The sequence below is a fragment of the Loa loa genome (assembly GCF_000183805.2).
Source record: "Loa loa unplaced genomic scaffold supercont3.22, whole genome shotgun sequence".
Taxonomy (NCBI): domain Eukaryota; kingdom Metazoa; phylum Nematoda; class Chromadorea; order Rhabditida; family Onchocercidae; genus Loa; species Loa loa.
Window position 1 is genome coordinate 255,097 of NW_018108202.1, and position 12,511 is coordinate 267,607.

At 32.1% G+C, this 12,511-nt stretch overlaps 1 protein-coding gene across 1 annotated transcript in view; it reads right to left on the minus strand.

The window, feature by feature from the left end:
* LOAG_16829 (hypothetical protein) overlaps positions 1-7,059 on the minus strand; it is a 9,658-nt gene extending 2,599 nt beyond the window's left edge. Inside the window, exons 1-6 of the mRNA XM_020449488.1 lie at positions 6,766-7,059; positions 6,061-6,121; positions 5,519-5,680; positions 4,992-5,104; positions 4,500-4,671; positions 4,001-4,181 (exon numbers count right to left, since the gene is read on the minus strand). Coding sequence (XP_020306975.1) covers positions 4,001-4,181; positions 4,500-4,671; positions 4,992-5,104; positions 5,519-5,680; positions 6,061-6,121; positions 6,766-6,851 — 775 coding nt within the window. The 5' untranslated portion in view covers positions 6,852-7,059. The remainder of the gene's footprint in view (positions 1-4,000; positions 4,182-4,499; positions 4,672-4,991; positions 5,105-5,518; positions 5,681-6,060; positions 6,122-6,765) is intronic.
* Between the last annotated feature and the right edge of the window lie 5,452 nt (positions 7,060-12,511).

The following is a 12,511-nucleotide window of genomic DNA, read 5'->3' on the forward strand; positions in this document are numbered from 1 at the left end:
ATATATATATATATATATATATATATATATATATATGCTGACAGACCCGACATCTATACCATAAACCTCGACTTATGTTAGGACAGTCCTGAGCAAGTGTCCCTTACTTTATCATAACATAATGCTTCAGTTCCTCATTCTTATTAAATTTACTCTTATGAAGTTATTTATCCAAACAGGAAAAGGGAGAAATGCTATTTTGCATTCATTAGTTATGATTAAATTAAAAGGAGAATACAGCAGTATAAGTAAAAATTTTTAACAGCAAACGAAGAAAAGCTATTTTTCACTCATGAATTAGGCTTACAACCTTCGGCCTCCATTCGTGGTAATTCACACAAATACAGGAAAGAGGGGAAGAAGGAAGCAACGAGCTAATATCTTTAATTCATGTCATATAAATCACACTAAAGACTTCTAAATAATTCCAACAATCAACAAGTAAACAAGTACATATTGCATAACTCTATTACATGATATATTTTATTGGTTGATTCTTTTTCGAGTTAAGAATAATCATTTCTGAGCAGTATTCTGCGTTAAGTAAGTTGAAAGAACGATATTTTAAGGTTGATAAATCATATAAATTCTGAATTTGTGCAAGTACCAAAACACAGGAAATATGCGACAGAAAATTATGGGACGATGAATTCATAAAGCTTTACAACCATGAATAGAAAACTGGAATATGATTATAAGAAAAGATGAAACAATTTTACAAATAGGCAGGAAAGAATAGCGGGAATGATTTAAAAGAGATGATAGCAAAGGATAATTACAGTTAAAATGAAAGAAGGCAGGAATGGGTACGTACCTTTGCGCCTATAATCCTCCATAATATATCATCGTTAATTCACATGGAATGTAATTCAAACAATGCAGTGATAAGATGCAAATTTACTTGGCTAAGTGTATTCAAAGTACTGAGTGAATCAAAAACAGAAAAAGAAATAGGGAGTAAATAGATGAACAAGATGAGGTATTCAGCATTCATGCCTGAGTAGGGACTAACGCTGATGGGCTCCTCACCAGTTGTACTATTGATTTTGCAGGCACTAAAAAATCGACAAAAATGATAAGTGTTTTTAAATCTTTAATGTATTTCATGTATAATTTAAATGCACCGACTACACATTTCGCAAGTATCAAAAAGACCAAATAAAAAATTTTTGAGCTTAAATCGATAGACCGCATATGGACGGCGAGAAATGGGTTCATAAGTACGTTTAAATAGAACCTACGGATGAAAGCCCAGTTGAAGCACTCATAAAATTAGAAATTACAAGACCATCCACAGTATCTGAATGCATCTCCTCCTACAAGCAATATATGGAGCGAGACAAGAATATAATTCTATGTACGATGAAAAAACAAAGAACTGATACAGCTCACATTTAACTCTAATTATTGCACCAATATCAATGGTTGATATAAAAAATAAAACAAGAAAAATGCTTCAGTTCAACTTCAACTATTATATAAGTAACAAAATCAGAGATGGAATTGGTTGAAAAAGAAAATCAATGAACAATGAAAGAAAAACACTTGGAAATGCATTAGAAATACATCTGGAAATGTAGAAAGATTTATCCATTGAGGTCATGGCATTTTCAAATGGATTTGGAAAAGAAAACGTAACCAAGTAATAAAAATTGTAGCAGAGGCAAACGAAGAGTATAATGCAACTTATTTGAGCGAATGATTATTACATAACCAATAAAAGTGACAGCTGAAATTGCTACATTTGATTTTTTACACAGCAATTATGACAAATAAGCAAATTTAAATCATTTAAGAGTCAACTGAAAGAGATTCAAAGAGAAAAATTCCATATACAGTCAGAAAATATCCTAACACCGTAAATAAGATAATAATCAAGAAAATTCTAAGACATGCCCTTCTTGAAAATTCGCAGTCGAAAAGGTCTTTTGATCAGTCTATTATCTATTATATTTGAGTAGACAACCCTCCACTGTCATTATTTTTCCTCTGTCCTTCTGAGAAACAATTATCGACAGCGATATCACTATCACTTGAAAATGCAGTCCCGACGATTCGTTTCATTCACATCCCATTACGCTGGATATACATTATTTCCGTACTTATAGCAACGGAAAGGGCAATAACTATACTGAAGGGAAGGAAGTGATATCCCACTGCTTACCAACCGTAGTGAAAGAGAAAAAATCAATCCTTCCAGACAATAAACTAAAACTGAAATATAATTTCGAAAAAGTACAAATAGACTTTACCCACAATCAGTAGATTTTATGCAGTTGAAACAGTAAGCAGTTATTTTTTGTTAGAATTAAGCAAACATATCACACAAACACAACTCTAACTTCCTGCTTCGTGAATAGCTGTTACTTTTGCACTCGCAAGTTAAAATCGCAAAGGAGAAAAGTGAGGAAGGAAAACAAAGATGCAAGAAATGATTACTGTGGATTATTATGACAATAACGTAGGCCAGCAGACCCCTTAAAAATCGCAACTTTCCAAGTCGCACAGTTCCATACCCAAAATTGTCGAGACCTGTTTTTTGTTGTTCACATCATTCGGCAGTAGCTGGTTTTTTTTTTCCGCAAATGCAGTGGTAACTTGATTATTTGATGTCCGCAGGACCGATTTCTCGTTTCTGGATATCAATTCATCGTCAGTGATCGTTGCAACAGTGATATGCTGAGGTCCAGTTCCGAAAAATGTTCGTTTACAATCGCGTATCGTCGTGTACGGATAACCGCTGATTCGTTGCCGGGCTTGAAGACTTGTGGTAGATGTTAACAGACTGGGTTTAAGTTCATTATTGTCCATAATATCAACAGAAAGACAATGCCTCTCAATAGGATGATGCGTTTTTCTTACATCGCCATCACCGTTAACTTTTCTTATTTCTTCCCTATCTCCTACGCAATCAGCTCTACTAGCAGCCGAAACTAAAACATTTTCGATATTTTGAAGATATTGTTGTTGATGATGATTGGAGTGCCTACCACAGTTAGAGCTAATGTGGTCGACTGCTGCAACGGTACCCATCGAATAACTTCCAGCACATCGTGCAGCCATAATCGAATAAGTGCTGGGCGGTGGTACCGGCCAATCCTGTACATCTAAAAGAAAAAATGAACCAGACAAAACATGTCCCAAAAATATAAGACGTTCAGGAAATTAAGATTTATCTGAAAGGAAAATGTTCCGAAAAGAAGAATCCCCGTAAGTGCAAAAAGTTTCCTAGTGAAAATATACAGTTACGTAACTAATGCACTATCGAGCAAGATTTCATCGTTAATAGGCGTTAAATCATGTTAAGTGCAATAAAATTTATTAACATACAATATTTCAGCCTTAAAATTTAGTAATCGAGTGCCAAAAGTACTGGTCTAACTCTAACACATCAAGCAGTGCGATGTCAACATATTCAAAGCAGCACAACAGAAAATCCAATGCAACTTCAAAAAAATCCAAATAAATCCCTTTGATATTCTAGCATAATTTCCTGTACAAATAAACAAGATACGATCAGCTTATCTTTCTGACTTCTTTGATATAGAAAGATCTTCCTCTGGGTATTTTAGCTGAACACGCTTTATATCTTTATATCTGATCTCTAGAGAACAGAATACAACTATTACTCTCCTTCACACCCATACGCAGAAAGAAGTACTACCATAGAGAACTTGTAAAACTAAATATCAAATTAACTGTTATACGGATGAGAATATAATTTTCGTTAGTGGTAATTGTTTACTATGACGGTAAGTACACTTAATTCAGACTAGAATAGTTTTGCTTGCCTTAAAAAAACATAAAAACACCACTTTCGACTCCGTCTACCGTCTTTAAATTACCAAAATGTTTCAGAACTCCTGAACAGAAAATAATTCTATTAACTCAAAAAACAAATTGAACTGATATTTGATAATCAAGAGAAAATATCATCCAACAGTAAATAGTTTCTTTCAGATAATTTCTGATTTCAAACTAACAAAGTAAAATGACTTACTAGCTGGTGTAACGAACCGCAGTCGTGAATCATTTTCATCAAATCGTACTGTTCGTCCAGTTATACGAGCATAAAACTCGTAACTTTCTCGTGGAAATAGATTTGCATAACCAAAATTTTCAATAATTCTTGAGATAATCTCGGAAGCAATTTTGAATCGTACCACGTCTTCCATCTTCGCCTTAAAAAAGAGCACAAGTCGAAGACAATGGTAAAATTGAATTTGTAAACATAAATGATAAATTAATCTATTAAGAATTTTACTTTTGTAGCGATAGCAACGCAGTTTTATCTCTACTAAAAAAAGGTCGTGAAAAAAAAGAAAAAAAATCCAATGCCTTCATTATTCTACCATCTCTGTTAAGAAGAGCATTATAATGCAATCTAGAGTTTGAAATTTAACAGTCAATAAACAACAAAACATATTCATCTACACTACGGCTTCTATTGAATTAACTGTATATAAAATCACAAGCCATAAAATTAAAAGCATACGAACCCGTTGTCCGTCATGAATACACGAATGGAAAAGTGAAGGCGCTACGGAAATTCCAAGAGCTTCCGTTGTCATCCTTGAGCCAAATGAATCGGCTGATTCTGAGATCATATAAAAAGTACCAAAAAGTAATACAAGCAAGTGCTGTGACGGGATCGGTAAACTGCTTAATACTCTGAAACTACAATTCACTTAACTTTTCTCACTTTAACAACTGAATTTCAATAAAGTGTAAGAGAGGCATACTACCACAAAGATTACAATAATAGGAAGGTTGAATCTCAGTAGCGGCTAAAAATATTTATGGTCCACAATCAATTTAGTTTGATCCTGTACCTGACAATGGCAACTCTTCTATAGGACGTGAAAAATCAATTTTTAAACTGAAAATACAAGGCAAAGTGAACTTGAAAACTTGAAAAGAAAAAACAATGAAGGAAAAAATAAAGAATCGGTAGGTGTCAAACAAATTAATCAGTATTAAGTGAAACTCACCGACAAAAGGACTGTCTCTGCAATTCTAGATCTGATGATAAAGTATACAAATCAAAAAGTTTCTGTTCATTTTCGAGACCAAATATGCCACTCGGCAATTTCGACAAAAACTTCTAAAATGTAAGAAACTGAAAAAAAAATACAGGAAAAGTGCATGTTTAACAATAGTTAGAGAAAATGATAAATAGTCAAGCAGTATGATAGCTATATTCTGTGTGTTGCTATTAAATAGAATTAGACTGCATCCTAAATATGCTCTATAACTGAATCCAGATCCATATTTCGATCATACAACTTCTAGATGAATTTATTTTATGTGAATAATTTCATCCCAAACGTGATTAACCGACCAAATCAGAAAAGTACAAGTACTGCGAATAACGAAAAAATCTACAATAAAGACACTAGAGTCGTCAATAAAAAGATATCTGTACTGACCTAATGAACATTGGCAAACCATAAGGATCGATATCAAGCAATTATATACAAACCTTTTACTAATAGCAATAAAAAAAGCCCACATTCACCTTAATAACAGATGCAGCAGTATAAACACTAAAATTGGCAATATTTACAAGCCTTCCGTGTTGCATGATATGTGAAAGCTTTCGCACTTGAGCCTGATTACCCGGTGCACGCCAGATATCCTTTTTAGCGGGACCATCTTTATGTACTTTTAACAGCAGTACCTGCAAAACAAACTCAGTTAAAAAATTTCGTTTACCGGCTAAATGACAGTTGGTTTGCAAGAGCATCTTTTATTCAACAAAAGCTCTTCTTCTGAATACTGAACCATAAAAAAGCTCAAAATCTCGAACAGCAAAAATAAAACTGGAACACGAAATGGTCCAACATTTCTTTCGATTTTCTCTCCCTGCCAGAATGTATTAAGCAGTAATCAGTTAAATTCACTGAACTTATTCGTATTCAAATACAACACAAATATTCCAGCAAGTAAAAAAAGGAGTAACTCAAGTAAGTTAGCCACATAAAAATCAATACCGATCCCCAATTCATTGAGCATAGCTTGAAACACACAGCCGTAAAAATAAAGCTTAATATTACTTACTAATAAAGTAGCAGGTATATCGTGAGCGAAGGCTTCCTCAATTGGGACTCCAAACTTGACTCTGCAATAATTCGAAGATATTGAGGCAACAGGAATTAAATTCCTCGGTGCAGGAGTACTATAAATTAGGAAACTAATTAAATGGCGAATATTTCCCGAATTTACACTGTAGAGGAGAAATGGGAAATGATGGGAATAAGAAACTAATGCTAATTACTTCAAATACTTCAGCAGTCTTGAAATCTAAATAAAATAGTCATTCTAACCATTTTCAAACGTGAATATCGAGGGTGATGAGCAGCAACAATTCAAGAAATTAAACTATTTGGGATTTGTTTTTCATTTTCCAGCAGAGAAAAAAGGTGAAGAAAACTAGAACAAAATGGTCAAAATGGTCAAAATGTGATTCTTCAGAATGAATGGTACGATTTTGTTCTTTTTATGAGATTAGCAAACGAAGTTAAAACGTCCAGACCAAGCCTAATTCTATTTATAAAATTCTTTCCTCTCAGCGATACCCTATAAGAAAAACAAACCTGCCACAGACCAAAAATTCTTTCCACAGTTCACTAATTTAATATTTTATTTACGAAATATAAATAATATGTTTAATTTGTTAACAATCGTTAGCACTAAGAAGGTATACAATGATTGACAGAAAGTATTGCAACGAGCAATAAATTGTACCAAAATAAATAAACTAACTTTTCGATTCGTCCCCGATACCTGTGTTGAGGGTCGTCACTATTGCCACAAATGACCATTGTATAACCTAGTGTGGCCACAGTCATACCGTTCTCCTCCGCTTTTTGCGGTATGTTACTACTATTACTTGTCCTGTTTATTCCGACCTATATTCCAATACGTCAATACGATCTCGTTACCTCGCAACAATTGCCACCTCTGTCTTCCCACACTTGCAACAGCAAAAACGTTAACGCACTTAGAACGAAATCCTTGCTTTAATACAATATCTTTCTGTTTAATTCGATAGCAAATCAGTTGACCAGATTAGTAAAACAGTCGTCGAAGTGTAATTCGCTGACAGTATTGAAATCAGCGAATGATACGGCAACCATTCAATACAAAATAGCGACAGTTCATAAGTAATGAAAGTGTTATTTTAATAACAAGTTACCGCAACCTCCCTTATTCGAAATGCCTGAAATTTGACTGACATAATTTAAATTTTATGCAAATGAGAGAGATTGATAATATAATGGATAACGTAAATAATGGAAATGAAGTCACGCTGAACGAAACAACAAAACAATCGGCTTATCAAGCATGACGAAATGTCCAGCAATGAATTACTGAATGCTCTTACAGATAAGAAAGATATTACATAAATCAAAGAAGTCTTAATAAACAAATATTACATAAATACTTGGTATATCATTCAACGCAGCATTGACAGATGCAAATTATGCAGATACCAATTAACAAGTTTTTGTCAAACACACGTGTCATTTAACGTCCCTATACACATGTTACTTAACGTCTATATATTTTATTCATATTTTAATGCTTAACTTATGATGACACTTGGTTAAATTACTGATTTAATATACAAATATAGTGTCAGTTTAAATTGCCAACGTGTATTTACTTTCGTGAGTTACAGGAACCTGAAGTATACTTACGTGAAAGTGCCTAGCATTCCAAAAGCATTCGTCCATTATTGATGAATAATATATTAAAACGCCACATTAGGTAATTTAAAACAATAAATGCCAGTTGCTCTCAAACAATTTTCAACATTTACATAGCCCCACCGCACATCGTACGTGAATTTTAGCGGTCAAATTGTTCGGATTCGGTGGCTATAGACAGTGACTAAATAACCATAACGTTTTGTTTTAACGACAAGTTGGGGTGGTATTTTTAATGTTGAATAATTTGTCATTACATGTAATTCATAAAAGATTGTCTAATTTTATTACTACAAATCTTCTCACGTTGTTTGTTCACGTTCATCACGTTGAGCGTGCGTAAGTCATCACAGAGGGACACGACATGCTGAGTGATTAGAAGGTGCTAATGGCTATTTCTATATTTATGAGAAAGCCTGCTCCCTGTCCCATTTTTGCTTCTTCTACCCATCAACCTTGAAAATAATCATTAATGTTATAATAGGCATTGACCATATGAAATGAAAATTGGAAGCCATTCACCATGAATTGTAAGGATGAGAAAGGTAAAGGAAGGATAAATGAAAAGGGATGCGTAATGTCTCTTGGCTTCAGAGCTATTTTTATGGCATAGTGGATGGTCAACGGTCTTTACAGAATAGGAGTATTTCCTAGCTATTTCTATATTTCTTCGCCAATAGGCTTGTCCAGTCTTCACTGAATACAAATAAAATGATTGATACAAATTATGGATGTGGATATTGCACTAGTCAGAGGGAGAGACGGAGAGAGAAGGAGAGAAAAGAAAGGAGCAGGAAGTGTATTTTGTTGATATCAGAAGATAAAGAGTGCTGAATTTTTTTTTTTGTGCCTCAGGACACGTAGCAGTTGAGGTTACTGATAATTACCGTCATTTTTCCTTCCAGACACCATGTTTCAGTATTTCAGCTTCCTTTCTGATAGCCAAAGCAGTGTAGAATAATGATTGTAAGTGACACATATAATGATCATGATGAGGATAATTGCTGGATAGAAAAGTAGTGATAATTATATAGTAAAAGTTGTCAACAGTGATAAGGGAATGACAAGTGATAACAATAACGAAAAAGAAAGCATCATTACCACTAGCATAACCATTCGTTATTATCGTTGACTTACCATAATCATAAATATGATCTCTCTATCCAACGGTCATCTTCATCATCAAAGATGAAATTTTATGTGATTTTATAAGCTGCAATTTATTTGGAATATAATGCAAAGCTTATAATCCACAGAACCCATAATTTTGCATCCTCAGAATAAATGCAAGGTTTTGAAGATAGCGCTGTAGTTTCACGGATTGCTGAAGTTTTGTTTCTTCAATCTTGAATTACTCAACGTTTTAATATGCAAAAAGAAAATAGTGAATTTAGCAAAAGACGAGTGATAATAATAATAGTAGTAGTAAATGGTCTTAAAAACAAAGACAGTATTAACGTGATAAAAAAATCTCCTTCTACTTTATCTCCTTCTACTTTTCTTGACATATATTCAATTTACTCCTTTTATTTTTCCCAATGACCATAGTATTATTGTTAAGTGACGATTCATAGAATGATTTTGTCCTTAATTAAAAGATTTTAAAGTTATTAAAAGAAATTTGAAGAGCCTTAAAGTTGGCAAGCTATTTTAAGATTACTATGAAATCAAGGATGAATAACAATTGAACAGTTTGAATTCAATTCTTTCTTTTTAACACTAAAGATTATACGCTGCATATAACGAAAAAGATCTGAACGATTTAAAACTGCCACAAGTAAATTTTATTAATTTGTTTTTCCATATTCGCACAGCCTTCTGTTTAACAGACTAAATTTTCATTGTTACAAGAAGAATATTTATGATATTAAGTAAAATAAGCGATAATAATGTGAACGAATTAATAGATATCCTGTAGGATTTACATATCAGACGAACAATGTTTTTGATAATAATCATACAGGAATGAATCATGCATTAATTTAATTCAGGTAAATTTAAAGTTATGAAGCAGTACTTTAGATGATGATTGTATGGAAGCAAGAATTCGAGTAATTACAATAATAAATATCTTCACCGAATGGAAAAGATGCATACGTGATGAATAGATGTCATGAATATGATGAATAGATGTGGAGTATTAAGTCATCAAATAAGTTAAGTGAAAAATAATGAGAATTCCTTCAATAATTATCACCATCATTAACAAGTATAAGAGATCTTTGCTAATTTGGATACAATATCGCTATAGCTAATAAAAACCAATCGCTATATAAATTAATCGCTTATCGCTACAGTTAATAGAAATTAAAATATGTTTAATTTCTTGAAGTAGAAGAAGTAGGTTAGTGAATAATTTTTCGCCACTGCAATTAGCTTCTTCCAGTGAAGTGTTGGAGCAGGTAATTTTTTCCCCAAAAATTTCAAAAAATGTGCATTATCGACCGGCCCGGTAAGTTATGAAAATTCTGGGAGGTAACCTTTGCCTAAAATGAATTTGAATAGGAAATGGCATGACAACAGAAAAGATTTGTGGAGATTTTATAGAAATCGAAATCAAAACAAATTGCCTTAAATTTAAAACCTTAAATACGAGTTAAAATTTAGAACAAACATTTATTGGAAATCAAATTTTTCAAAATGGGGCATACTTCATTTCGAATGTCACTGATAACTCAACTCTAGTTCTGCTCAATTCGTGTACGCACAGCTCATTTGTATGTTATTCCTGGAAGGTGTCAGGCACATTAATCAAAATCTTCTAAAACAAAAAAAGTGGAAAATTTCTTTGTGATGTTTCTGAATGAAAACCAATCATTTTGAAGACCAGGTAAAGTAGGGTGAAACGATCAATTAGAAAATACTGGTTAGAATTTACGTAGAGATAATGTTAGAACTATAAAGGCTTTTTAGAGTTAACTGAGCCAAATTATTCGTTAACCGAGTAAAGAGTGAAGTCATAGTATATACTATAAAATTATGGTATCCCTGTTGTGACCGATGTATAGTGACCAATGAGAAGGTGATTTTAAGCATTGTGCATTTTAAATAGAAGTTTTTAACGAATTACGAAATAAATTAGAATGCATTAGAATAATAAAATAATGCATTGATGCAATAAGAATTTTATTTTGATTTAACCTTATTTAGCAATGCTAAAGATTTGTCCTGGATGAAATTTAAATTCGTAATAAAGATAAGTTCGCATAATATGAATTTATGAATGGAATAAACAAAATCTAAGACGCTTACAAACAAAAGAAAGAAAAGGAATTATTTCAAGAAAAAGAACTTTAAAATTCAATATCTTATCATCCACAAACAAAGACAAAAAGAAAAGTTTTGTTTTCCTCTGCAACAATGAATCTCAATAATGTATTACTGAATCTGGGAAAAATTATTCCGAAGAAAAAATGCTACTCCTTTTTGAAGTATCATCAAATAGTAAAAAGTGATGAATGATGACAGGGGAAGTGTTAAAGGTCAACCGGAAATATTCTTTTGACAAAAAATTAAATTTTGTTTGTTTTGTAATGAATTCAAAAGCCTTTTTTAAATTTTTCTCGTTTTTTTTCCTTTTTTGTGAATGGTGCAATTTTTGGATTTTATATTTCATTTTGATAAGAGTTGTAAGGTTGTTGATTCCGAAAAATCTAATTAAAAGTCGGTATGTAAATTTTAGAAGTGGAGTGTTTGCAAAGGAGAATGATAGTAAAGGGGGAAGGGAAAATATTAGATTAGCAGAAAAACAGGAAAGGTTGAAATCCGGATAACGGATATGATCATCAAATGGTAAATCTATGAATTTGTAATCTCTGCATTTTCCATAAAAGATATATGGCAAGGAAAAAAAAAAAATAAATGACGAAAGAGGAAATTGCGTCCATTCTTGCTATGATGAATGAATGAATTGCCTCCATATGATGAATTGAAATTTCAAAATTTACGAAAAACGTCACTATAGAATCTATTCTTGTTTCTGATGCTAAATCAAAGGAAGAAGGTTAGAGAGAAAGAGAGAAAGAAAAAAAGGAATTTCAATTGTTGATGAACTGAAAATGGAATATTTTGAATTTCAACAATATTTCAATCACTTCTTTCATAAATTCGACCAGTTAGAAAATGATGATTGATAATATTTCAGACAACTCACAAATAATGATCAATGTAGAAATGGACAACAAGAGAGAAAAAGAGGTGGTGGGAGAGAGAGAGAGAAACCAATTTACATGCTATTGCTGAATTTATATAAACTCACTAAATGACCTCATTGTACACATGGCGAAAGGGGACATCGATAATGATGATAATTGTCACAACATTCACATATATGTATATATATGTGTCTGTGTGTGTGTCCGTATGTGTGTTTGCATGTGTATTTATGCGTGTGTATAATATATATGTGCAGCGTGTAATGAATCAGTGTTATGGGAAGAAAAAAAAATCGAATATAAACAGATTATTAATTAAATTTATGTATAACTTTAAAATGTCCCATAAAGCATTTCATTTCATTTTATTTTTCCCTTATAGTTTTTAAATAATTTTAGTTTTTTTTTTCTAGTTGAATTATTTTTTTACATTTCAAAGATTGATTAAAGGATAAAATATCATAAATTCAATAGGAGTATGCTTTGAATTATTCAAATAAAATTTTGCCATAGTCCAGAAATTTGTGCATTTAATATTTGTCATTGTAATGTATATATATATATATATATATATATATATATATATATATATATATATATATATATATATATATATATATATATATATATATATATATACTATAC